Raw genomic sequence first — 27,735 nt, forward strand, 5'->3', positions numbered from 1 at the left:
GCTGTTTGTGGGAGCTTGCTGTGCACAAATTGGCTGCTGAGTTTCCCTACGTTACAACAGTAACTATATTTCAAAAGTAATTTATTGGTTGTGAACTCTCTTGGGACATCCTGAAGTGATGTAAGGCGCTATATAAATGCAAGTTCTTTCGTTCTTTCTAAAGGGTTCTGCCATCGGTGATGGTGCAGAAGGAACAGGAGACAGGATTTGGAAGATCAGATGATGTCGGCTGAACACAGGGCTGGGAGAGAGGAGGATGCAGACTGGACAGAGGGCTGGGAGAGAGGAGGATGCAGACTGGGACAGAGGGCTGGGAGAGAGAAGAATGCAGACTGGGACACAGGGCTGGGAGAGAGGAGAATGCAGACTGGGACACAGGGCTGGGAGAGAGGAGGATGCAGACTGGACAGAGGGCTGGGAGAGAGGAGAATGCAGACTGGGACACAGGGCTGGGAGAGAGGAGAATGCAGACTGGGACACAGGGCTGGGAGAGAGGAGGATGCAGACTGGGACAGAGGGCTATGAGAGAGGAGGATGCAGACTGGGACACAGGGCTGGGAGAGAGGAGGATGCAGACTGGGACAGAGGGCTATGAGAGAGGAGGATGCAGACTGGGACACAGGGCTATGAGAGAGGAGAATGCAGACTGGGACACAGGGCTGGGAGAGAGGAGGATGCAGACTGGGACACAGGGCTGGGAGAGAGGAGGATGCAGACTGGGACACAGGGCTGGGAGAGAGGAGAATGCAGTCTGGGACACAGGGCTGGGAGAGAGGAGGATGCAGACTGGGACAGAGGGCTGGGAGAGAGGAGGATGCAGACTGGGACGCAGGGCTGGGAGAGAGGAGGATGCAGACTGGGACACAGGGCTGGGAGAGAGGAGGATGCAGACTGGACAGAGGGCTGGGAGAGAGGAGAATGCAGACTGGGACACAGGGCTGGGAGAGAGGAGGATGCAGACTGGGACGTGTCCCAGAAGTAGGGTGGTGAAAATGCATGGAAGGATCTGTAGATGTGGACCCGGAGTTTACAATTGGTATTTTGGGGGGTGGGGAGCTGGTGGAAGTCAATGAAGACAAGGTGAGTGGGACTTAGTATTGGATAGGATGTTGGGGACAATGAGATTTACTTTACTGTTGAAAATTCATTTCAAATATAAACACTCTAAACTCACAACACGCAAGAGACTAATTAGCATTCATCTTCACAGCAACCAAACCTCCAAGGAAAGTAATGCATCATTAAACTTTTATATTGTTATCTAATTAAGCTTTAATGTACGGTGTAGACAGAGTGTGTTGGTGCTAGGGAGAGTGATTTTGGGGTCGGCGGATGTGAGTTATACTGCTGGCTCTGTATTGCTCTTTCTGAACAAAGAAAATGGCAGCCGAATGGCAGTTACATTTTAACGTCAATACGGAGACAGTTGGCTTTCTGCTTACATCAACTTCAAAATGGAGTTTAAAAAGTCTGCAGGGGGTCCAATGGACTCACTTCCACCTCCACTAAGTTACCTCTCTCCGTTCCTAGTTTATTCCCACTGATATTGAAACTCTCATCTGCCATTTCAACACTTCACTGCTCGATCTCTAAAGCTTTGCTCAGCAGCCTCCTGAGCTCCTCTGTATGTAAACTCTGAAGCTCTGCCACTTATATCCGCTATCACTTGCTGATCTTCACTAACTCCCCATCGCCCAGTGCATCGATTTTAAGATCCCTGTTTTGTTTTCGACGGCCCTGATCCACCCTACTTCAACAACATCCTCCAGCCCTGCGTTCCAGCACTCAACCCAGCTACACTGACTCTGGTCTGCTGCATGTGGCCCTCCTCCGCCATCTCTATTCCACCACTGCTGACTGAATCTCCAGCCATCGCTCCCCTAAACTGCTCTGCTTCCCTAAAAGCCTCCTCCGACCATGCCTCTGGTCACTCCCTGTAACTTCTCTGCCACTCCCTGCTTGGTATCCTCTGATCTCCTTTGCTTGTCTGTTAGATGAAGGTAACTGATACTGGGGAATGGTTTGTCAGGCATCAACAATCCTCCCCCGCCTCATCAAAGTGGCCGTTCTTCATGCGAGTCTAGACGATGACAACAACAACAACTTGCATTTATATAGCGCCTTTAACGTAGTAAAACGACCCAAGGTGCTTCACAGGAGTGATCATCAAACAAAGTTTGACACCGAGCCTCGTAAGGAGATATTAGGACAAAGCTTGGTCAAAGAGGTAGATTTTAAGGAATCTCTTAAAGGAGGAGAGAGAGGTAGAGAAGCAGAGAGGTCTAGGGAGGGAATTCCAGAGCTTAAACCATGAGTATCGGCAGGTGATTGAGGACCAGTTGCCGCTTTCAGCGTGTGAACCTTCCAGCAGGACTCACTAAATAGCAACCAAGAGTGGGAACCTGGCTGATTTTCTCAACTCCCTGGTTCAGAAGCAACATAGGCAATTATGGTGCTCCTCACAACTACCCTTGGATGAAATCAGCTAACTCAGCACAAAGCACGGGGTCATGTGGTGATAAAGTGCAGCGACTTCAACATGCATTGCCACTGAGAGGCAGATTCCCCACACAATGGGTTTACAATCATTCCAGCAGTGGGCATCCTGAGTGCAAATAGGGGAAGGAAAGACCAACGGGAGACACAATGGGCAGCTCATATTGTTTGTTTTCCAATGATTCCCTTCTCCAAAGGCTCTGATTGACTGACACTGGTGTCTGGTTCCAAGACAGTCACCAGCCCTGCCGTACCTTGGCCAACTGGCCATGTGTGAACCTCGGCAGTGAGTGTTGGCAGGCGATCTATGAGAAGGGGCACCTACTTTTTAGAGCTTATAAAACCCTAATTTGCCCACATAACAACTGTCACTGCACTTCAACATAATTCATTGGACGTGAAGCACTTTCAGGCATTTCAAAGAGCTGTGATAAGGTGCGATATAAATGCAGGTCTCTCTCTTTTTTAGAGTCGGTGTGAAGCTTTTGGGACGTTTTTCTCCGTTAAAGTCGTTGGATAAATGCAAGTTGTTGTGTTGTGAGACTAGCTCCCCAAGGAGTTCTCACATTCCTTGCTTAAGTTCGGTGACTTCGTACCCAAGTTATACCACACATTTTACCAAAACCATCTCTTGCTGACGTGAAGTATGACCTATAACCAGTCCATTGCACACAGACCTCAAGTGCCTTTATCGTATGTCCACTGTTACTCTCTCAACCTCGTAAAGATGAGTCAGTACTTGTTGGATAAATATATCTGACACTTGGCAATCATCACATGTACTGACTCAGTAAGATAGTTTTCAGGTTTCCCATCAGTATAAAACGATAGACAGGAACTTCTTGTGGACAGCACTGAAGAAGATGGAAGATATACCATTAAGCCAGTTTCTATGAAGCCTGGTGATCTGTATCCAATTTCTTACCTGCCCCTTCCTCTCAGCCTCATTCTAGGATACACCCACCCTCCAATACCTTGTTCAGTACCCATTCTTGACTTGTGAGCCTAGACAGTGGGCATCACCATGCTAGGGGGCATGACAGCCAAGCCCAAAGCTGTCCTTAACCAACATTCACACATAGGTAGCAACTGGGAGCAGGGGCTGTAGCCAATTTCCCTCCATCCTAATCCAGGGACACCATTGCCAGCTGTAACACCCCTACTGCCTGCCTGGCTAATACCAGCTTACAGAGGTGGGATTGAACCCGGAATGTGGAACCTTGTTGGTCCGTACAGCTCAGCTACTCATTGGTTTAAGCGGCTGTGCCATTTGGGGAGAATCCATTTGGAATTCCTAACATGAGCAGTTGGCCAACTTGGATCCAAATATGCAGGGAGAGTGGAGTGCAGTGACCAGCTGAGCACCACTGCATAGTGCCTGCATGGTCCAAAACATGGGGCATAACCTTAAAATTAGAGCTAGGCCATTCAGGGGTGATGTCAGGGGGCACTTCATCACACACGGGGTGAGTGGAAATCTGGAACTCTCTCCCCCAAAAACCTGTTGAGGCTGGGAGTCAATTGAAAATTTCAAAACTGAGACTGATAGATTTTTGTTAGGCAAGGGTATTAAGGGTTACAGAACCAAGGCGGGTAGATGGGAGTTAAGATACAGATCAGCCATGATCTAACTGAATGGCGGAACAGGCTCGAGGGACTGAAAGGCCCACTCCTGTTCATAAGTTTGGTTGTTCTGGGGCTGGGCGAGGCTCTCGTTCATTGCCAGCTGACTGCCATGGAGAATGCAGAGTTTGTATTCCCAGTCCACTTTCAGGATAAAAATTACCGGGTCTATGTGAGGTTGAGGCCTTACTGTAAGTTAAGTGGTGGGATGCAAAGCAGCCTTTCAAAAGTATAAAATGTAACCAGAGCAAGATGAAACATTCTTAAAATACAAATCCTGCAAATTTCAACTTGTCCATGGAGATTAATGTCCCTCTGATGACTTTCGGTGTAATTTGGATTCAAAGGGTTGACACGAATGACATTTGCAATCTTCTATTTTTGGAGCAAGGCTGGAGGCCCTCAGGTTGTGACCCCGAGTAAAACAGATAAGTCCCTTTAGCTTCAGAATTTGTGCAATCCTATCAGATTACTTAATAAATCACTTGAAAGAATGAAGGCAGCAGCTGGCCCAGCCAGCTTATCCACAGGGCTTCTTGGAATGCTGTAGCTAGCCACCTCTCATCTCTTAAAGCACTAACACGGGGCACAATTAGGGTAAAAGATGGCTGGGACAGTGCAGAGCAATTCCCAGCCGAGCACCAGTGTATGGTGCCACAGCGGTGATGGGATGGCTCCCACACCAATAAGTGCCTGAACTTCAGTGTCACTGTGGGGAGGCATCAAAGAGGGGGAAGAGATTAGCAATACCATTGTGTGTCTCCCGGCTACTGGCCCAGGGCAGCATTGGCAGAGGACTGGGAGCAGGCCAGGAGCCTGCCCCACTTTTGTGCCAGATTTGGGCAGACTGGAGGAGGAAATTAGAGACAGTCATCGGCCGTGTTTGCCTCCAATAAAGAAATGAGAAGGCCGGGAGAGTGGGTACGTTAGGAATTGTAATGACATATTTGAAAAGGACTAAAAAATTCATCAGACGCACCCACACTCAATCTACCCAACCTCATGCACCACCCTCCCCAATTGCTAGTTATGGGGTTTCAAAGGGGTGTCATGAGCCAAATGAGCAGAAAGGCAGCTCATGTCCGGAAGCAGCCATCCTGTTACATTCTTGCCATAGTGGGTAAGTTTGACTGCCGCAGTGTGAATGAATCATTAAGGATACATTTTCCTTTTAAATATCAATCAGGGCCTGTTTAAAGTAGGCCTGTCAAGTTTCACTTATTTGTTTTTAGACTCACTCATTTTGGTTTAAAAGTGTTTTGACCTATCTCACTCGAAAACTAAACCAGCTCGGTGTGTTTAAAGTGGGTTTGTCATCCGTCTTGTTCTTCGTCATCATAAGTACACTCCTGATGTTGATGGCTCTGCTCTGGCTTTTAGGGCAGTTTTATCTCATGGCATTGCGTTAGGGTTTCCAACCCTCCAGGATTGCCCTGAAGTCTCCAGAAATTGAACATTGATCTCCTGGGAGAAAATTCATAGGGGCATTAAAAAAAATTGGTGTGTTTGTTTCATTTTCTTTGAATACTTTTGCTTATTAGTTGTAAAAAATATTGGAGATTGGGGGGAAAGGCTGTTTAACTGGGCGGGGCAGTTGGAGGCAGAAGGTCATGTGATGAAACCTCCAGAAATGCATCCAACCAGAGTTGGCGTCCCTACGTTGTGAGCATTACTAACTGGATGGAGACTGTCCCATATCACTTCCCTTAGGAACTCCAAAAGCCATTCATAAAGCACCTCTGGGAATGGATTGCTTGCTTTACTGATGGATCATGAGCTCAATGTTACAATTGTCACATTTGAAGTTGAGAGGTGAAAGTGATACAAGGATGTTTTATTCATGGCCACCGGATTGTTTGGAGACTGATACCTTTTTTGCACTAAGAATAACACTCTATTTTGTCTCAGAATGCAGGCTTTGGATTCCATTATTTAAATCCAGAAAACTAAGTGAAGGTTTATGCTAACCCCAGATTACGGTGAACATTAAAAATACTGTCCCTGACAATCCACGGGATTTCCGGCACGTTCCTGCCGTATCTGAGGGGGGAATGTGGCAGAAGGCTCGTGAATTTGGCTGGGACCCGGATACGTCAGTGCAGGCCATCAACCAAGGTTGCAAAGAGTAAAAATGAGGAGGTAAACCAAGGGGGCAAGTTTAACCTAACTCGCCGGGCGGGAAACCCAATGACTTCAATGGGGAGCAAAATCGGGCGGGGTTTAAAACCAGCGTTTTGCACCCAATCTCGTCAGTTTCCTGCCAGGCAAGTTAGGTTAAATTGCTCCCCAAGAGTTTGAATGACACCAAACTTGGATTTTAAGAGCTCGTAGATCGAAGGAGGAAAGGAAGAGAGAGGGAGTTAAAGGTTCAATGGTTTTGAGGTCTGGGGAAAGAGGGAGTTAGAGTAGGAAATAACGCAGTCTTGATTTCAATGCAATGAGGATCTCCGGAGTAGGAGGTGAGGGCAAGATGCCATATTTGGAGCATAGAAGGAACAAGTGGGGGAAGTCCAGTGGACCAGTGACCATAGTCGCGACATAGAGAGACAGGAAAGGCTGCGACAGAGAGAGGTTGGCGGTGACAGAAAGATTTTTCTAACCAATTAGAAAAATGGGCAGATATCCAGATTTCAGCTCATTTAGCTTCCTGTTCAGTTTTCTGCTCAGCCTTTGTACCGGCACCAGAGTGCTCACCTGCCAGTGTGCAGTTGATTATATGAAGATTAGCCCCCGATCACATCATTTAGAAGTTCTTCCAATTTATGGCATCTACGCACCATACAAAATGGCCGTGCAGGACTGCTGTCCGCAGGGGAGCTTTTTAAACAGGCCTGCTGTCAGATTTGTAGCAGCGGTTTGTGGCTATTTGTGATCACTTTCTGATTTGTTTCTTTCCTATTTCCTCTTGGGCTTTGTGCCAAGTGAGCTGGCACTGCCCTTTTATGTTTGGGTAGGTTCAAGTTATTCGAACAATGGGTCTCCCAATGGGAATCCCTTTTGACCCGTGCTATTTGAAGGATAAAGCAGGTGCGGTTGAAGGAGCTATTTATTTAGCTGAAGGCGCTATGTAAATGCAAGAACTTTCTTTCTCATTCTGCACCAGGGGTCGGGCTGTAACGCAAGGGTCATCTGAGCTCTTGTTCTATCGCTCATCAGACTTTCACTGGAGGGGAGGGCCGGGGAGAGGGGGGGGGGATGCGACTGCTCATTGAACATGGAAGTGTTGTGCAAAGCAGCCCGTGAATTCCTGCAGTAGAAAGTATCACTCACCTGTGCGTCTGCCTCCGACCTTCCTTGCTCTTTCTCACTCTTCTCGGTGACCTGCAGCATCTCCTGTCCATTTATCTCTGAAGAGAAAGAACAGAAAATCAACCGGACGTCCCGCTGCTACATTTATGCTACCCCCGGATACGGTGAACATTAAAAATGCTGTCCCCGACGGTCCAAGGGCCGTCCGGCACACTCCTGCCGTAACTGCGGGGGGAATGTGGCAGAAGGCTCTTGGAGTAGTCTGGGAGCTGGATACGCCAGATCCTGGCCTGTTGTTGGAGGTCCCACAGGACCGCATCGGGGCAAAACTTCCTTCCGCCCTCAACAAGGACACCACCGTCAGAGGGGTGGGTTGCGGCCAGGCCCGGTGGACCTCCAAGCCCAGAGTCTTCTTGGTCATTCATAACAATGGGTGACCGACTGGCGTCACTCAAGCCACACAAGGCTTCTGTGCGGCTGAAGTGCAGCTCTTCTCACTTCCTTACGAATCCAATCCCAGTGTTAAGAGTGGGAGCGAAGGGAAGAGGCGGGATCCCCAGGGATCAGTGTTGGAACCTCGTCCATTTCTAATTTCCATGAATGATTTGGATCTGGAAGCTCAGAGAAGATTGGTCCAATTTGCAGATGATAAGAGGGGCAGCTGATTTTTGAAGAGGCAGTTTGAGGGAACACAAAACGAGTTGGACAAAATATGTGCAAGGGTAGAATAATGATAAATGAAATTTAATGCAGACAAGTGCAAAGGACTCCACACAGGAAAGAAAAATGGACGACATAAGTAATCCGTGAATGGGGGACAGGATAGAAGAACCTCACGAAACCATTCATTAAAATCCTAGTGACAATTCAGCCATTTCACAGTGATACTCCCATGGTCCCAGTAGGTCCAGGTCCAATGACCTCCAGTACATGTGTCCATCACTCCCACTCAATGAAATAGTCACATGGGCCATAACACGACATTACTCCACATCACATTGACATTCTCACTCAGAGAAGACTTTTTAAGATAACTGGCAAAAGAACCAGATGAGGAGAATTTTTTTTACGCAGTGGGTTCTTATCATCCGGAATATACTACCCAGGAGGGCGGTGGAAGCAGATTCAATAGTAACTTTCAAAAGGGAATCCGATATATACTTGAAAAGGAAACATTTGCAGCGCTGCAGGGAAAGAGCAGGGGTGTAGGACGAATTGGATAGCTCCTTCAAAGAGCCGGCATGATGGGCTGAATGGCCTCCTTCTGTGCTGTAAGATTCGATGATAAGCCACAGGAGAGGTGGTGCAGGAAATGGAAAAATGTCACACTGGTGTGATGGGGATCGGTTTCTGAGATTGGGGTTGAGGCACATTGGGGCAAAGTAGAGGAAACTTTGCTCTGCACCTAGCCCGTGCCATGCCTGACCTAGGAGTGTTTGATGGGACACAGTAGGGAGAGCTTTGAACTTTGAGTAACCTGTGCTGTGCCTGACCTGAGAGTGTTTGATGGGGCAGAGAAGTGAAGGCTTCACTCTCCATCCAACTGTGCATGACCAGGGAGTGCTTGATGCTAAGACTAGGACCCCGATGGGGCATGTTGGGGCCGGGGTGGGCGGGAAGGGCCCGTTACGATGCTGGCACGAAACCCGGAACATTTTAAATCCTGGGCTCCATTACCGTGTCGGAGGACCAGTCTCATTACCGTGTCGGAGGACCAGTCTCATTATCCTGTCGGAGGACCAGTCTCATTATCCTGTCGGAGGACCAGCCTCATTACCGTGTCGGAGGACCAGTCTCATTACCGTGTCGGAGGACCAGTCTCATTACCGTGTCGGAGGACCAGTCTCATTATCCTGTCGGAGGACCAGCCTCATTATCCTGTCGGAGGACCAGTCTCATTACCGTGTCGGAGGACCAGTCTCATTACCGTGTCGGAGGACCAGTCTCATTATCCTGTCGGAGGACCAGCCTCATTATCCTGTCGGAGGACCAGTCTCATTACCGTGTCGGAGGACCAGCCTCATTATCCTGTCGGAGGACCAGCCTCATTATCCTATCGGAGGACCAGTCTCATTACCGTGTCGGAGGACCAGTCTCATTACCGTGTCGGAGGACCAGTCTCATTACCGTGTCGGAGGACCAGTCTCATTATCGTGTCGGAGGACCAGCCTCATTACTGTGTCGGAGGACCAGTCTCATTACTGTGTCGGAGGACCAGCCTCATTATCCTGTCGGAGGACCAGCCTCATTATCCTATCGGAGGACCAGTCTCATTACTGTGTCGGAGGACCAGACTCATTACCGTGTCGGAGGACCAGTCTCATTACTGTGTCGGAGGACCAGCCTCATTACTGTGTCGGAGGACCAGTCTCATTACTGTGTCGGAGGACCAGTCTCATTACCGTGTCGGAGGACCAGCCTCATTACTGTGTCGGAGGACCAGTCTCATTACTGTGTCGGAGGACCAGTCTCATTACCGTGTCGGAGGACCAGCCTCATTACTGTGTCGGAGGACCAGTCTCATTACTGTGTCGGAGGACCAGTCTCATTACTGTGTCGGAGGACCAGTCTCATTACTGTGTCGGAGGACCAGTCTCATTACCGTGTCGGAGGACCAGTCTCATTACCGTGTCGGAGGACCAGTCTCATTATCCTGTCGGAGGACCAGCCTCATTATCCTGTCGGAGGACCAGTCTCATTACCGTGTCGGAGGACCAGTCTCATTACCGTGTCGGAGGACCAGTCTCATTATCCTGTCGGAGGACCAGCCTCATTATCCTGTCGGAGGACCAGTCTCATTACCGTGTCGGAGGACCAGCCTCATTATCCTGTCGGAGGACCAGCCTCATTATCCTATCGGAGGACCAGTCTCATTACCGTGTCGGAGGACCAGTCTCATTACCGTGTCGGAGGACCAGTCTCATTACCGTGTCGGAGGACCAGTCTCATTATCGTGTCGGAGGACCAGCCTCATTACTGTGTCGGAGGACCAGTCTCATTACTGTGTCGGAGGACCAGCCTCATTATCCTGTCGGAGGACCAGCCTCATTATCCTATCGGAGGACCAGACTCATTACCGTGTCGGAGGACCAGTCTCATTACCGTGTCGGAGGACCAGTCTCATTACTGTGTCGGAGGACCAGTCTCATTACTGTGTCGGAGGATCAGTCTCATTACCGTGTCGGAGGACCAGTCTCATTACCGTGTCGGAGGACCAGTCTCATTATCCTGTCGGAGGACCAGCCTCATTATCCTGTCGGAGGACCAGCCTCATTATCCTGTCGGAGGACCAGTCTCATTACCGTGTCGGAGGACCAGTCTCATTACCGTGTCGGAGGACCAGTCTCATTATCCTGTCGGAGGACCAGTCTCATTATCCTGTCGGAGGACCAGTCTCATTACCGTGTCGGAGGACCAGTCTCATTACCGTGTCGGAGGACCAGTCTCATTACCGTGTCGGAGGACCAGTCTCATTACCGTGTCGGAGGACCAGTCTCATTATCCTGTCGGAGGACCAGCCTCATTATCCTGTCGGAGGACCAGTCTCATTACCGTGTCGGAGGACCAGCCTCATTATCCTGTCGGAGGACCAGCCTCATTATCCTATCGGAGGACCAGTCTCATTACCGTGTCGGAGGACCAGTCTCATTACCGTGTCGGAGGACCAGTCTCATTACCGTGTCGGAGGACCAGTCTCATTATCGTGTCGGAGGACCAGCCTCATTACTGTGTCGGAGGACCAGTCTCATTACTGTGTCGGAGGACCAGTCTCATTACTGTGTCGGAGGACCAGTCTCATTACTGTGTCGGAGGACCAGTCTCATTACTGTGTCGGAGGACCAGTCTCATTACCGTGTCGGAGGACCAGTCTCATTACTGTGTCGGAGGACCAGCCTCATTACTGTGTCGGAGGACCAGCCTCATTATCCTGTCGGAGGACCAGACTCATTACCGTGTCGGAGGACCAGACTCATTATCCTGTCGGAGGACCAGTCTCATTACCGTGTCGGAGGACCAGTCTCATTACTGTGTCGGAGGACCAGTCTCATTACTGTGTCGGAGGACCAGTCTCATTACTGTGTCGGAGGACCAGTCTCATTACTGTGTCGGAGGACCAGTCTCATTACTGTGTCGGAGGACCAGTCTCATTACTGTGTCGGAGGACCAGTCTCATTACTGTGTCGGAGGACCAGCCTCATTACTGTGTCGGAGGACCAGCCTCATTACCGTGTCGGAGGACCAGCCTCATTACTGTGTCGGAGGACCAGCCTCATTACCGTGTCGGAGGACCAGCCTCATTACTGTGTCGGAGGACCAGCCTCATTACTGTGTCGGAGGACCAGTCTCATTACTGTGTCGGAGGACCAGTCTCATTACTGTGTCGGAGGACCAGTCTCATTACTGTGTCGGAGGACCAGCCTCATTATCCTGTCGGAGGACCAGTCTCATTACCGTGTCGGAGGACCAGCCTCATTACTGTGTCGGAGGACCAGCCTCATTACCGTGTCGGAGGACCAGCCTCATTACTGTGTCGGAGGACCAGCCTCATTACTGTGTCGGAGGACCAGTCTCATTACTGTGTCGGAGGACCAGTCTCATTACCGTGTCGGAGGACCAGTCTCATTACTGTGTCGGAGGACCAGCCTCATTATCCTGTCGGAGGACCAGTCTCATTACTGTGTCGGAGGACCAGTCTCATTACCGTGTCGGAGGACCAGTCTCATTACTGTGTCGGAGGACCAGCCTCATTATCCTGTCGGAGGACCAGTCTCATTACTGTGTCGGAGGTCCAGCCTCATTATCCTGTCGGAGGACCAGCCTCATTACCGTGTCGGAGGACCAGTCTCATTACTGTGTCGGAGGACCAGTCTCATTACTGTGTCGGAGGACCAGTCTCATTACTGTGTCGGAGGACCAGTCTCATTACTGTGTCGGAGGACCAGTCTCATTACTGTGTCGGAGGACCAGTCTCATTATCCTGTCGGAGGACCAGTCTCATTACCGTGTCGGAGGACCAGTCTCATTACTGTGTCGGAGGACCAGTCTCATTACCGTGTCGGAGGACCAGTCTCATTACCGTGTCGGAGGACCAGTCTCATTATCCTGTCGGAGGACCAGTCTCATTATCCTGTCGGAGGACCAGTCTCATTATCCTGTCGGAGGACCAGCCTCATTATCCTGTCGGAGGACCAGTCTCATTATCCTGTCGGAGGACCAGTCTCATTACTGTGTCGGAGGACCAGTCTCATTACCGTGTCGGAGGACCAGTCTCATTACCGTGTCGGAGGACCAGTCTCATTACTGTGTCGGAGGACCAGTCTCATTATCCTGTCGGAGGACCAGACTCATTATCCTGTCGGAGGACCAGACTCATTACCGTGTCGGAGGACCAGACTCATTACCGTTTGGGAGGACCAGACTCATTATCCTGTCGGAGGACCAGTCTCATTACCGTGTCGGAGGACCAGTCTCATTACTGTGTCGGAGGACCAGTCTCATTACCGTGTCGGAGGACCAGTCTCATTACCGTGTCGGAGGACCAGTCTCGTTATCCTGTCGGAGGACCAGCCTCATTATCCTGTCGGAGGACCAGTCTCATTACCGTGTCGGAGGACCAGTCTCATTACTGTGTCGGAGGACCAGTCTCATTACCGTGTCGGAGGACCAGTCTCATTACTGTGTCGGAGGACCAGTCTCATTATCCTGTCGGAGGACCAGACTCATTATCCTGTCGGAGGACCAGACTCATTACCGTGTCGGAGGACCAGACTCATTATCCTGTCGGAGGACCAGACTCATTATCCTGTCGGAGGACCAGTCTCATTATCCTGTCGGAGGACCAGACTCATTATCCTGTCGGAGGACCAGACTCATTACCGTGTCGGAGGACCAGACTCATTACCGTTTGGGAGGACCAGACTCATTATCCTGTCGGAGGACCAGTCTCATTACCGTGTCGGAGGACCAGACTCATTACCGTTTGGGAGGACCAGACTCATTACCGTGTCGGAGGACCAGTCTCATTACCGTGTCGGAGGACCAGTCTCATTACCGTGTCGGAGGACCAGTCTCATTATCCTGTCGGAGGACCAGTCTCATTACTGTGTCGGAGGACCAGTCTCATTACCGTGTCGGAGGACCAGTCTCATTACTGTGTCGGAGGACCAGCCTCATTATCCTGTCGGAGGACCAGTCTCATTACTGTGTCGGAGGACCAGTCTCATTACCGTGTCGGAGGACCAGTCTCATTACTGTGTCGGAGGACCAGCCTCATTATCCTGTCGGAGGACCAGTCTCATTACTGTGTCGGAGGTCCAGCCTCATTATCCTGTCGGAGGACCAGCCTCATTACCGTGTCGGAGGACCAGTCTCATTACTGTGTCGGAGGACCAGTCTCATTACTGTGTCGGAGGACCAGTCTCATTACTGTGTCGGAGGACCAGTCTCATTACTGTGTCGGAGGACCAGTCTCATTACTGTGTCGGAGGACCAGTCTCATTATCCTGTCGGAGGACCAGTCTCATTACCGTGTCGGAGGACCAGTCTCATTACTGTGTCGGAGGACCAGTCTCATTACCGTGTCGGAGGACCAGTCTCATTACCGTGTCGGAGGACCAGTCTCATTATCCTGTCGGAGGACCAGTCTCATTATCCTGTCGGAGGACCAGTCTCATTATCCTGTCGGAGGACCAGCCTCATTATCCTGTCGGAGGACCAGTCTCATTATCCTGTCGGAGGACCAGTCTCATTACTGTGTCGGAGGACCAGTCTCATTACCGTGTCGGAGGACCAGTCTCATTACCGTGTCGGAGGACCAGTCTCATTACTGTGTCGGAGGACCAGTCTCATTATCCTGTCGGAGGACCAGACTCATTATCCTGTCGGAGGACCAGACTCATTACCGTGTCGGAGGACCAGACTCATTACCGTTTGGGAGGACCAGACTCATTATCCTGTCGGAGGACCAGTCTCATTACCGTGTCGGAGGACCAGTCTCATTACTGTGTCGGAGGACCAGTCTCATTACCGTGTCGGAGGACCAGTCTCATTACCGTGTCGGAGGACCAGTCTCGTTATCCTGTCGGAGGACCAGCCTCATTATCCTGTCGGAGGACCAGTCTCATTACCGTGTCGGAGGACCAGTCTCATTACTGTGTCGGAGGACCAGTCTCATTACCGTGTCGGAGGACCAGTCTCATTACTGTGTCGGAGGACCAGTCTCATTATCCTGTCGGAGGACCAGACTCATTATCCTGTCGGAGGACCAGACTCATTACCGTGTCGGAGGACCAGACTCATTATCCTGTCGGAGGACCAGACTCATTATCCTGTCGGAGGACCAGTCTCATTATCCTGTCGGAGGACCAGACTCATTATCCTGTCGGAGGACCAGACTCATTACCGTGTCGGAGGACCAGACTCATTACCGTTTGGGAGGACCAGACTCATTATCCTGTCGGAGGACCAGTCTCATTACCGTGTCGGAGGACCAGACTCATTACCGTTTGGGAGGACCAGACTCATTACCGTGTCGGAGGACCAGTCTCATTACCGTGTCGGAGGACCAGTCTCATTACCGTGTCGGAGGACCAGTCTCATTATCCTGTCGGAGGACCAGTCTCATTACTATGTCGGATGGGGGAGGGTGTACGTCCAGATGTGATTGCGGTCAAGAGTGGGGGAGGGAATCCCGAGCAGAGGAAGGCCCAAGGTTTCCCTGTGGGGCCTGGAAAATTCCTGACATTTCTCTGGTTTTCTGTCGCATGGAGGGCAGCGAAAAGAGTAAAGAAAAACATGGAGAAATGAAAGAGAAGGAAAAAAGAAAATAAAGATGGGTAAAGAGGACAACGAAGGAGAGAAGAATTCTTTTATACTATTTGACCATCCTCGATGGACACAGATTGCTAGATTTAACCTGCTTACGTGTTGGTGCGAGACAACATGTCAGGGACGTGCCTCAGGAGTGAAGATCTTACATCTAGGATTGGTTCAGTGCTGACAGGTGGATTTAAAAGATCCCATAGCACTACTCGAAGGGAGCTTTCCCCGGTGACCTGGCCACTATTTATCCCTAGAACAGATTAGCTGAGCATTATCACCTTGCTGTTTGTGGGACCTTGCTGTGCGCAAATTGGCTGCCACATTTCCTACATTACAACAGTGACTACACTTCAAAAAGTACTTAATTGGCTTTGGGACGACCTGAGGTTGTGAAAGGCGCTGTGTGAATGCAAGTTCCTTTTTTTTTAAAACAGATAAGCAATGGTACAAAGAACCATTAATAATAAACCTGCAAATGGATAGATCTCCTCTCAGGCACTTCATCCAATATATTTGAGCACATTTGGACGTGTCTAATTCTGGATGAAGATGAAGCTATTTTGGTCATTTTCTTTTGTCCGCGTTATTTATATACTCTCACGCCCCCTCCCTTATCTGCTCATTTCAGTCTACGGGAGGAGCGGCTGGACTCCAATGGCCCTCAGTAGCTGGTTGTGCGAGTGCACCCTCTGGTGGCAACATGCTTCTGCTTTTCTCTTCCCTCACTCTTGTTAAGTGCAGGGCCTTTGCTCAGTGGCTGTGCATGGTTGAGGTGGGAAAGCTTCATCCCATCACAACACAATGCAATAATAATCCTTGACGTGCAGTGGCATCGACCATTTTTGTTTTGGGTATTTGGTGTTCCTCGTTGTGAGGGATATTAGTACTCAGGGAGTGGAACACTTTTCATTTCAGGTACCCAGTATCAGCACCAAGAACTGCCAGGTCAGGACAGGTACAACTTTCATTTATATAGCACCTTTAATGTCCCAAGGTGCTTCACTGGAGCGATTATCAAACAAAATGTGACACCGAGCCACATAAGGAGATATTAGGACAGATGACCAAAAGCTTGGTCAAAGAGGCAGGTTTTAAGGAGCGTCTTAAAGGAGGAGAGAGAGTTGGAGAGCGGAGAGGTTTAAGGAGGGAATTCCAGAGCTTAGGGCCTAGGCAGCTGAAGGCACGGCCGCCAGTGGTGGAGCGAAGAAAATCGGGGATGTACCAGAGGCCAGAAATGGAGGAGCGCAGAGATCTCGGAGGGTTGTAGGGCTGGAGGAGGTTAGAGAGATAGGGAGGAGCGAGGCCAAGTCTCCGAGTGAGACAACCAATTCAGTGCCAATTAGGGGCAACATTCTTCTCTCACCCAATGCCACCAAAAAACAGACTGATTGGCAATGCCTGCGAGGACCGTGGTTGAGAGTGCCTGAATTTATTTGAAGTTGGGCCCTTATAGCCAGCAGACAGATGAAACTTTCATCCCATCGGTCTGGGTTGGATTTGAACCCAGATGCCCGCGGTGAAGGCCAATGTCCAGTGAAGTCAAAATACCACATGGCGAGTGGCAGTATGGTGGCAAACGCAAGTCTTGTACTTAACCCCCAGTGCAGTACTGAGGGAGTGCTGCACTGTCGGAGGTGCCATCTTTTGCATGAGATGTTAAACCGAGGCTCCGTCTGCCCTCTCAGGTGGACGTGAAAGATCCCACAGCACTATTTCGAAGGAGAGCAGAGGAGTTCTCCCCGGTGTCCAGGCCAATATTAATCCCTCAACCAACATCTCTCAAACAGATAATCTGTTTGTGGGACTTTGCTGTGTCCCATTACTTATATTACAACAGTGACTACACTTCAAAAGTACATAATTGGCTGTAAAACACTTTAGGATGCTCTGAGGTCGTGAAAGGCACTTGCATTAATGCAAGTCTTTCTTTTAACCAAATGAAATCTCGCTGATTGCAAAACATTTTAAACTGAAAGAGACGCCGTTCTGGGTTGTCTGCCTGCTTTTACTTGACCCCATTTTCCAAAGGATAAAACTCTTGGCACATCCCCCCCACAACAGCCCCCCCACCCCCACCCCCACCCCCCACAACACCCCCCCCCCCACCCCCTACCCCCCCCACCACCCCCCCCCCCCCACAACACCCCCCACAAATAGATTCAGAATGAGAATCAGGAGGCCTCTTTGCCTCTTGGTGGACTCTTTGGTGTGAAAGGCCACATGACATGCACATTAATGTCAATTCCGCTGCCGCCACAGGTGGAGCAATCGCCGACTGGACGGTGCCCTCGACGTGAAATCGACAGCTCGGCAAACTCATCACAACAGAGGCAACGCAACTGACTTCGCACTGGGCTGAGAGCCCCTCCCAGAGGAGAACCCCCTGCGTTCCTTATTTTGTTTAGGGCGTTGGGAGATTAATTTGTTGAATATCTGAATTTGACTCATTTTGGCCACTTCGCGATCAGGTGGTTCAAATAAAAATGGGCAATGCCACCTTCCCGGGCGCCTCAGAACCCCACCAGGACTTGGATACGCTGGGTCGCAGCCTCGGGTGGGTGGGTGGGTGGGTGGGGGGTGTGTCTCCATTGGGGCCTAGTAAGGGGCGGATCCTCCGTCCGTCCCTTCCAACGGAGGGGACTCCCCACAATGACCTCACAGGGACCTGGTGTAAGGCCAGAGGGCAGTACATGGAGCGAGAAAAAGTTTGGAAATGAGCATCGGGAGAGATGTTTTAACGGGCGACTGATCCGATATCGGCCGTTATGCACTATCGGCAAGAGCTAAAATGACCCCCAACAACTTTTGTGAAACAAGAAAAGACCTTTAGGCCCAAGAAGAGTTGGCGTCTTCAGGTTAGGACGGGAGAGATGGCGGGAATAAACAGTCAAATAATTCCTGGCCCCACCCACCAGTGACCTTTCACCCCATCATTGATTTTGACAGTAAGGCAGGCATCAAAGTCAATGACACGTTCGAGAGTTCAGCTCTAGAGATGGAAAATAAACGATTAATTAGTCTCGATTCCATTGCAGTAAATCTGACGGCGCTGTAACCTGCTGGCAGCGACACAATGCTCTCCGCAGACCCTCGCTCCCTGCCGCTTTCAGATGAGGTTAGAGGCTGTTGTACTGAACTGCAAGAAAACATAAATCTGCCTCAGGGTCATTGTCTTCCCCACAAAGAGCCTCTTTTGACGTCATTCTCAGTTATGGTAACCACGCACTTATTGCACAACCCTCTTTGAGAGCCGACAGATTGATTAAAATGGCCCCCTTTGCTCTCTTTCCATAGAACTGAATGAATCCTTACAGACAAGAACAGCCCAGCCCATCTTTCAGAGACCTCCATTTCAGTGCCATGCCTCTGCTCAGGGATTCCTAATACCATTTCTATCCAGCAGGATAAAAGACAATGGAACAGAAACTATAACTGTATCCACAGTTTCCACCGGTATGTACCTGAGGAGGAAGATAACAGTCAATAAAATGCCTGTCTAAGTGCCCCTGGTACTTTTCTCCATCCTGGTCTTCACATACAACAACAACAACAACAACAACAACAACAACCACCTACATTTAGCCAGGGTTCCTACTCTAGATCATTTTCCAAGGATTCCTGCTGGCAAGTATGCACGTGGACATTGGGTTCAGCTGTGATGTCCTCTACAACAACAACAACTTGCATTTATATAGCGCCTTTAACGTAGTAAAAGGTCCCAAGGCACTTCACAGGAGCGATTATCAAATAAAATTTGACACCGAGCCACAAAAGGAGATATTAGGACAGGTGACCAAAAGCTTGGTCTAAGAGTTAAGTTTTATGGAGCGACTTGAAGGAGGAGAGAGGGGTAGAAAGGTTTAGGGAGGGAATGCCAGAACTTAGGACCTAGACAGCTGAAGGCACGGCTGCCAATGGTGGAGCGATGAAAATCGGGGATGCGCAAGAGGCCAGAATTGGAGGAGTGCGGAGATCTCAGAGTGTTGTAGGGCTGGAGGTTACAGAGTTAGGGAGGGGCAGTAGGAGAAGCGGGAGGTAGCAGGGTGGTACTCACCAACAGCAGAATTAGGGCCCAGAATGGGGGCCAACGCCTGGGACTTGATGGGGCCTCAGTCTAATGTTTACTTCAAAACACAGCACCTCTGACAGTGCAGCACTCCCTCAGTACTGCACTGAAGTGCCAGCCTAGAATATGTGCTCAAGTCTCTGCAGTGTGGCTTAAACCCAGAAACTTCTGACTCAGAGACCATGAGTATGATTGCTGGCCAAGGCTGGCACGAGTACAGTTAATCAGGGACTTAGTGTTAACTTTGCTTCTCACCAGGTTGTACCTTCCCTCATTACCAATGAGCCAACATCACCATCTATTATTTTTAATTATTCTGATGGATTAAATCCCAGGGTTCAAATGTGGTATCAAGTCACAGCAGCAACCAATGAATCATGCACTGTACACCACCAGTGTTCATATCATAAGGTAAGTATGGACGAGGAAGGCCATTTAGCCCATTCTAGCTCATCAATCTAGAAAAACCTCCATCACAGCGTCTTAAATGACTCCAAAGGTTTTGCCTCTTATCCTACCCAAAAGTCGATTCCCAAGTGTTAATCCTTGTGTGAAGAGCATCTTGTGATGATTCTGCACTGATCGCAGATGAGATGGAATATTTTCACAGTGATCGCCAATAGCAGATGGGAGGTGGACTACGAGACAGATGGAGCGAGTGGGAGAGCAAATACAATGGCAAGAGCTCTAACTGCTCTACGTGCCCCTGAGCACCATCTGGGTACTGAAGCTATGTGGACAGCCATTAATATGGAGTCCTACAATATGAAGCTTGCTGGAACGGAGAAGAGAAAACCTTTTACTGGAACACAGTTCAAGGACATTAAGAACAATCAAAGCCACTCGAACTCATTGAGGCTCACATTCTAACAGCCTAACTGCGCCATTCAACTATTAATGATAAAAAAAAAGCTGGTACTAGATCAGACTAGATACACTCCCCAATATCCCGTCCTGTCTACACATGAATGCTTCTTCGCCCAGGGCCCCCTCACCTATAATCCCGTCCTAGAGCCACTGGTTGGGAGGAGATATTGAGCCGAGCAATGTGAGGGAACTGATTGAACTTATAGGCCCCTGGGAATTCCACGCCGTTTCTGCAACGGCTTTAGGGTAAATTCGAGGCATCTTTTCTTTACTGGGCAGTGAATTGGACTTGGAAGATGTTTCCATTGATTTTTCTGGCACAAATTCAACGCCCCCCCCCCCGGCCGAATTCTTAGAAAGTTCCTGGTGCCTCCTGAGTTCCCCAACCCACCTGATTAACATATATTAAAATGAGAGGTCAAACTCGCTGCAGCTCCACATTTCCTGGTTTTACGCTCATAAAGCATCAGCGGTGAATTAGAATGAGAAATATAACCTGCTGCTGCTGCCAGGATCAGTGGAGACTGGTGCAAGTGAAGGGCATTTGAGCCAGAGATTTGAGGACTGATTATTGTAGCTGGGAATGAGAATTTCCAGCCATTTTTTTTATTGTTACATTCAACCTTTGGTTCTGGCTGCCTGTGTGAGCGTGAAACCACTGAGAGATTCCCCCCGCCCCCAACAACCCTCTCCCCCCCCACCCACAACGAGGGCTTCTTGGGACCATTCCCTATGAGGTATACCTTTTTGTGCTGTTACCATGGAGGAGGAGGAGCAGGAGCAGGAGATGGTGGAGGAAAGGAAAGTGAGGCAGCTTTTAAGGAGGATGTACCCCACCAGATATTAGCCAGTACAAAGAATATACAGGTAACACAGGTCTTATGAGGGCCTGAGTGAGAAGATGTCTATTAGAAGAGGCAAAAGGGGACCAGTGCCAGCTACTGCATGGGGACCTGTAGCCATGGTCATCTGCCTGCACTGCTCTGTCTATGAGTATGACCACACTCAACTTTTATGGCACAGGGTTATTTCAAGCAACTGTAATATCAGCCAGGATGTAATATGGGCATGTATTCGTCAGGTGGTTAACACCCATTACAGGAAAGCCAGGAATTCATCCAGTTTAGCATCACATCAAAGCAGCGAGATAGGCCCATCCACTTTTATGGGGTGTCTGGCTTTCCCAAGGTGCAGAGTGCAATAGATGGCCTAAGCAATTCTTCAAGAACCTCTGCAGTCAACCCCCTCAACAGAGAGGGCTTCCACTCAATGGATGTGCAGATTGTGTATGAGAACACACAAAGGATCCCACATTTCAATGTGAGATCTGCTGTAGGTTGTCACAGTGCCTTCATCCTCTGGGATTATGACCTCTCTGAGCTCTTCAAGGACACAAATTATATCAAAGGAGGGCTTAAGATGTAGCCCCTGCTCCCATGCAAATGACCCCACTGAGAGCTGGATGAACAACAGCAAAGGAGCTTGACCACGAGGCACATGCCTCTTAGCAAGGTGGTTATCAATGAGGCAACGACACTCAGAACAGCCCTTTCCAAACCTCCAGGCTCATGTTTTAACAGAGTAAATAAGAAGAAACTGTTTCCACTGGCAGAAGGGTCAGTAACCAGATTTAAGATAATTTGGCAAAAGAACCAGGGGGGAAATGAGGAGAATTTTTTTTTACGCAGTGAGTTGTTATGATCTGGAATGCACTGCCTGAAAGGGCGGTGGAAGCAGACTCAATAGTAACTTTCAAAAGGGAACTGGATATGTACTTGAAAAGGAGAGATTTGCAGGGCGACGGGGAAAGAGCAGGTGAGTGCGACTAATTGGATAGCTCTTCCAAAGAGCCGGCACAGGCACGATGGGCCGAATGGCCTCCTTCTGTGCTGTAAGATTCTATGAAATTCAAACAGCGAATGAGAAGTATAAGCACAAATTGGACTGAGTTGTTTGGGTTTCCATGCCCAGATTGCTAGGTCTCAGAAGCTGCATGTATGTCACAGGCCCAACGTTTGGACGACTCTTGGAGCGGTCCACTGTCCACGTGGATGCCCTCATAGTGTCGCTGCGTCCAATGTGAAATGAAAACTGGAACGTCTTCACCAACCCATTCTATCCAGAAATTCCCAAGAATTTCCATAATATTCAGTAGGAATTTCCCCTTTTTATCTGTTGAGAGCAGCACTTTGTACACTATTAACTTCTAGGTAAGTCGATTCCCCACTTTATTAGTCAGTACAGAGAAATGAGGCCTTTGTCAAACCAGCAGTGACAAGTCTGTTAGATAAATAGCTTTGAAGGAGCAGTTTCCAGACAAAACATTACCAATGTCCTTGAAGGTGATATGATTTAATCATTGCAATTATAATAAACTGTCACCAATAAAAGATAAATAATGCTTAACTCTGAAATTATACCACACAATCCCTTTAAATTTGATAGAAGTGTGTTTAAATGTTTGAGATTTTTATCATGTGTTTTATATAAACATTTTTAAAGCAATCACTCCTGGCCCCTGATAATTCAAGGTTCAATTTCTGCTGGTTGTCCAATCCTCATTGCAAATAATATAAAAATTCCAAGTTTATTTGTGTTAGGCAAGGGTATTAAAGCTTACGGAACTAAGGTGGGTAGACAGAGTTGAGATACAGATCAGCCATGATCTAATTAAATGGCAGAACAGGCTCGAGGGGAAGAATGGCCTTCTCCTGTTCCTATGTTCCTAAGGGCTCAGTGTTTAGCTGAACCACACAGGCCACAAAAATCCCATGTTCGACCCCTGACCCGTGCTGAATTAGCTAGTCTCAACTGGAGTGGCGGTAGGGATGTAATAATTGGCCTTAGGATCCCTGGGTTAAGGAGAGGGGGGGGAAATCGGCCAGGATTCCTGCTTCTGATTGCCATCCAGGGACTTCTGTCGGAAGTGTGCATGTGTGCATGTCAAGTGAGGAGTGTAGAGAGCTTGACTGCAAAGACCTGGGCAGGCACCGGCCTCTAGATTCAACCCGCCCCCTTCCCCATTCCCCAAAATTGTCATCTTCCACGTCCAAATGCCAAGTCGGAAGATTGTACAGCACAAGAGCAGGAGAATGATCTGAAATATCTGATCACTTCAAACCTGTCTGCAGTCAAATCCTTGTTTACTGGAGGATCATTCTGGAGGCCAAAAAAAAAGCCCAAACTCCATCACACCTTCAACTTCTCAATCCTGCCCACTCTTTGCTACCTCAGCCTCCTCTTTGTTTTCCTCAGTCCCTCCACGGCCTTTGACACCGTTGGACGCTCCATCCTGCTCCAGGGCTTTTCCCTCTCATAATTCTATTCCGACCTGTCCCGATATAACCATCACGTCTCCTTCAAATGCTTCTCGTCCTCACCCTGTCATCTCCAGCGTGCCCCAGGGTCCCATCCTCAGCGCACTCTAATTCCTCCTCCGCCCGCTGTTCCTCAGCCACAGAAGGGCGGTTTCCCCCTCTCAGCGTGGAACCACACTTGCTGAGAGCGCACGCCTGTACATTGTGGTCCCAGTCCTTGATCTCCCATCTGACGGGTGGGGATCTGCAATTTGCCATGATGCCAAGTGCAGTTCCGTGCTGGATTGCTAAAGAGGAACATCTCCCACATTATCCATAAGGACTGGAGGGGCCGGGGTTGCCAAAACCTCCCCGGATTTCTCGGGAGTCTGCGGATCGATCTCCAGCAGCCCGGGAGAAAAGTAAATTTTTTATTGGCGGGTTTTATTGGCCATCACGCCTATGAAATCCACTTTCATGCCTATCTTCTGCCTCCACCATTCCCAGCGACCAGGAGCTCAGAACAGAGATATGGAGCTAAGGCAGGTAAATGAAGCTGATGTACAGATCAGCCATGATCTAAATGAATGGCGGAGCAGGCTCGATGGGGCTGAATGGCCTATTCCTGTTCCTAAGACAAGACTGCTATCCATCAGAGATACTGGAAAAGGGTAAACCAGGCTGAGACAAAGCTCCTTAATACCTCATGGTGATAAATCAGTTAATCACTCAAAGAATACATTTAAATAGGGCTTCCCTCTTCACTCAAACGTGACAGGAATGTAAAAAAAAGACAGATTTTTTTTCAGAACAGAAAGTGTTGCCAGCGAGTGTAACAGTGCAGCAAAATTCACTTAAAAAAAAATTGAAGAGGGAGGGAAGATTAGATAAAACAATCTGTGAGCGCCAGCACCTCACAAATCTCCTCGGACCCTCTCCCCCCGCTCGGTGAGTAACACGCTGGAACTGGACTGTGCATCTTGTTAAAACTCCGGGCAACATACGAACAGATACAATTGACGGGCAGGAAAAGACCAACTGGTCCATCAAGCCTGCCCCACACACCATGATGGCCAGAGCACCCTGACTGAACAATTCTTCTCTCTCCCCACCCACCCCCACAGCCATCTAATCTCCTGGGAGAGGCAAAAAAGACCAGAGGGAAAAAAACACCCAGAAGGACGTACAATGTCTTGGCGTCATTTCTATCCAACGGAGCACTGCTGAAAAGAAGGGCTGAGGAAGCACATCACCCGAGCGGGAAACACAGCAGAAATGGGCTCCAACCAAATGCACGTTCTCCTCCAAGTCACACACCATCCCGACTTGGAAATATATCGCCGTTCCTTCACAGTCGCTGGGTCAAAATCCTGGAACTCCCTTCCTAACAGCACAGTGGGAGAACCTTCACCACACGGACTGCAGCGGTTCAAGAAGGCGGCTCACCACCACCTTCTCAAGGGCAATTAGGGATGGGCAAGAAATGCCGGCCTCGCCAGCGACGCCCACATCCCATGAACGAATAAAAAAAATCTGTGCTCCTGCACCGAGTCCCTCGCCATCATTGAATCAATGCGACCCCTGTCCTCACCCCGGTCTCAGTATTGCTACAAAACGGATTAATTTTAATATGCATTACTTTCGTTATTAAGAAATGTATTCTACTTCCTATTTGGAGGAAATGTCTCAGATGTATTTTAATGCAAAAAAAATTTCATTTTTAGGATAAATTCTGGTTCTTTTCCATCAATGAACTGCTTTTACATTCCTGTAATGTTTGAGTGAAGAGGGAAGCCCTATTTAAATGTACTCTTTGAACGGGGAGCTTTGTCTCAGTCTGGTTTGCCCTTTTCCAGTATCTCTCCGGTGGATAGAAATCTCGACTTAGGAACAGGCCATTCAGCCCCTCGAGCCTGCTCCGCCATTCAATTCGATCATGGCTGATCTGCACCTCAACTCCATTTACCTGCCATTGCTCCATATCCAACAAAAATCTAACAATCTCAGCCTTGTTCCAGCATCCACAGCCTTTTGGGGAATCAAGAACGAGGGAATGTAATCTTCATTTCAGAGCTAGACCATTGAAGGGGGAAATCAGGAAACCTGATTTCCCCCTTCAATGGTCTAGCTCTGAAATGAAGATTACATCCCCTCGTTCTTGATCCCCCCACTACCGCAGAAAATAGTTTCTCTCCATCTACCCTGTCGAATCCTTTTAACAGTTTAAACACCTCGATCAGATCACCCCTCAATCTTGTAAAGTCAAGGGAATACAAGCCAGGTTTAAGCAGCCTCGCCTCGTAATTTAACCCTCTAAGCCCCGGTATCATTCGAGTGAATCTTTTTTTTTTATTACGGAGGGGGTGTAGAGCAGATTCATCAAAACTCAGTCCTGGCGTCTGAAGGACTGCATGCAGTGAGTGGGATGAGCAGGTTTATCTGTTAAGAGCTAGACTGGGTGGTGGGGGGGTTCACCCGTTGAGTGAAAAGTGTTGGGGGGGGGAGGGGGGAGAGGGGGGAGATTCAGTTGGTGAGGGGTCACCGAGGGACCTGACCAAAACACTAGCTGCAGCTGCCGAGTTCTAAAGTCCCGAGACACTTTGGATATTTAAATTCAAATTAATTGCTCCAGCTCTCTGGATCCCTGCAGGCTTTTAACACTAATTCCTTCCCTTCCCCCCACCATTACATATCTATGTAAATATTTCGAGCTCATTACGGAAAGCACTTGGGGCTTTGAGTAAACTCTTAAAACGAGAGCTGCTGAAAATAGACTTCTCTCCCGAATGTTTTTATTTTGTATCCTGTGTATGTTTATACGGTATTAGGTGCGGTGGGATACGTTACAAAGCTGCGCCTAGTCCTCCATTGGGTTGACGCTACCTCTGTGAGCGATGAGGGAAAAGTCAAGTCTGTTACAGTAAATAGAAACATAGAAAATAGGAGCAGGAGTAGGCCATTCGGCCCTTCCAGCCTGCTCCGCCATTCAATATGATCATGGCTGATCCTCTATCTCAATACCATATTCCCGCTCTCTCCCCTCGGTGCCTTTTGTGTCTAGAAATCGATCTATCTCCTTCTTAAATATATTCAGTGACTTGGTCTCCACAGCCTCCTGTGGTAGAGAATTCCACAGGTTCACCACCCTCTGAGTGAAGAAAGTTCTCCTCAGTCCTAAATGTCCTACCCTGTATCCTGAGACTGTGACCCCTCGTTCTGGACCCCCCAGCCAGGGGAAACATCCTTCCTGCATCCAGTCTATCTAGCCCTGTCAGAATTTTATATGTTTCAATGAGATCCCTTCTCATTCTTCTAAACTCGAGTGAATACAGGCCAAGTCGACCCAATCTCTCCCCATACGACAGTCCTGCCATCCCAGGAATCAGTCTGCTGAACCTTCGCTGCACTCCCTCTATGGCAAGTATATCCTTTGCTTACTGTAGCAACTTGCTACATTTCAGATGTTAGTACAGCGTCACCACGATGAAATAGAATGGCCTAGAAATCGGATCGGGTGGCCCCCGTTATTCGGGTGCTGAAGGGACCAATTTGGCATGCAGTGTGAACGCTCATTTTGCGCCAGGAGAGCGCCACATGCCAAATTGGATAGCGCGCCCCTGAGTCGTCCCGGGTGCGCACCTGAAACCAGCGTTAGCCCCATTTCCTATGCAAATCCAGGGCCTAATGCCGGTTTCAGGCCCCTCTCCCATATTCTATCGTGATAGGCCGTCCATGTGGCGGTCAGTTTTTCTCAGGCCTAAATCTGCCAAACCAGCAGTTCTTAAACGGCTGCTGGAGACTGACACGAAAAGGCAAGTGAAAAAAAAAAAATCCAGACTCGTGGACCCAGTGACAGCCAACTTTTGTCCCCTTCAGGATTGGCGCATTTCATCCTGGGACATGACCGGCATTCCCAAGCACCTCGGTTGCACCCTGATAACCCACGAGGACCAATTTCACATGGGGTCCTTTTGCACATCAGTCTCAGCGTGACGGTCACTGCCGCCTCTGGACAGGTGCCCGAATTCGGACACGAACCAATTTCTGCCCCATTGTATTATTTACTTTTTTTGGATGAACCGATTGGTTTTTATCTTTCATGATTAAAAATTGTGGAGCAGTGCGATGTTTAAACAAATGACGCAGTCACATTGATTTCCTAATTAAATATTGTGGGTACTCGCTTCTAAAGAGAAAACAATCTATTTTCAATCATTAACTGCTGCCCGTAAGTAGTCATGGAGCGAAGATTAGGTCGATGATTAAAGTTGATGATTTAGTTTTGATATTATAGATGTACCGTCAGGGTATTTTTCT

The 27,735-nt window shown here is 49.0% G+C and overlaps 1 protein-coding gene across 1 annotated transcript in view; it reads right to left on the reverse strand.

The window, feature by feature from the left end:
• Nucleotides 1-27,735, reverse strand: part of LOC137300638 (adenylate kinase isoenzyme 1-like) — a 119,237-nt gene that overhangs the window by 44,394 nt on the left and 47,108 nt on the right. Inside the window, exon 9 of the mRNA XM_067969849.1 lies at nt 7,390-7,466. Coding sequence (XP_067825950.1) covers nt 7,390-7,466 — 77 coding nt within the window. The remainder of the gene's footprint in view (nt 1-7,389; nt 7,467-27,735) is intronic.

The sequence above is a fragment of the Heptranchias perlo genome, chromosome 31, assembly GCF_035084215.1.
Source record: "Heptranchias perlo isolate sHepPer1 chromosome 31, sHepPer1.hap1, whole genome shotgun sequence".
In the NCBI taxonomy this organism is placed as follows: Eukaryota; Metazoa; Chordata; class Chondrichthyes; order Hexanchiformes; family Hexanchidae; genus Heptranchias; species Heptranchias perlo.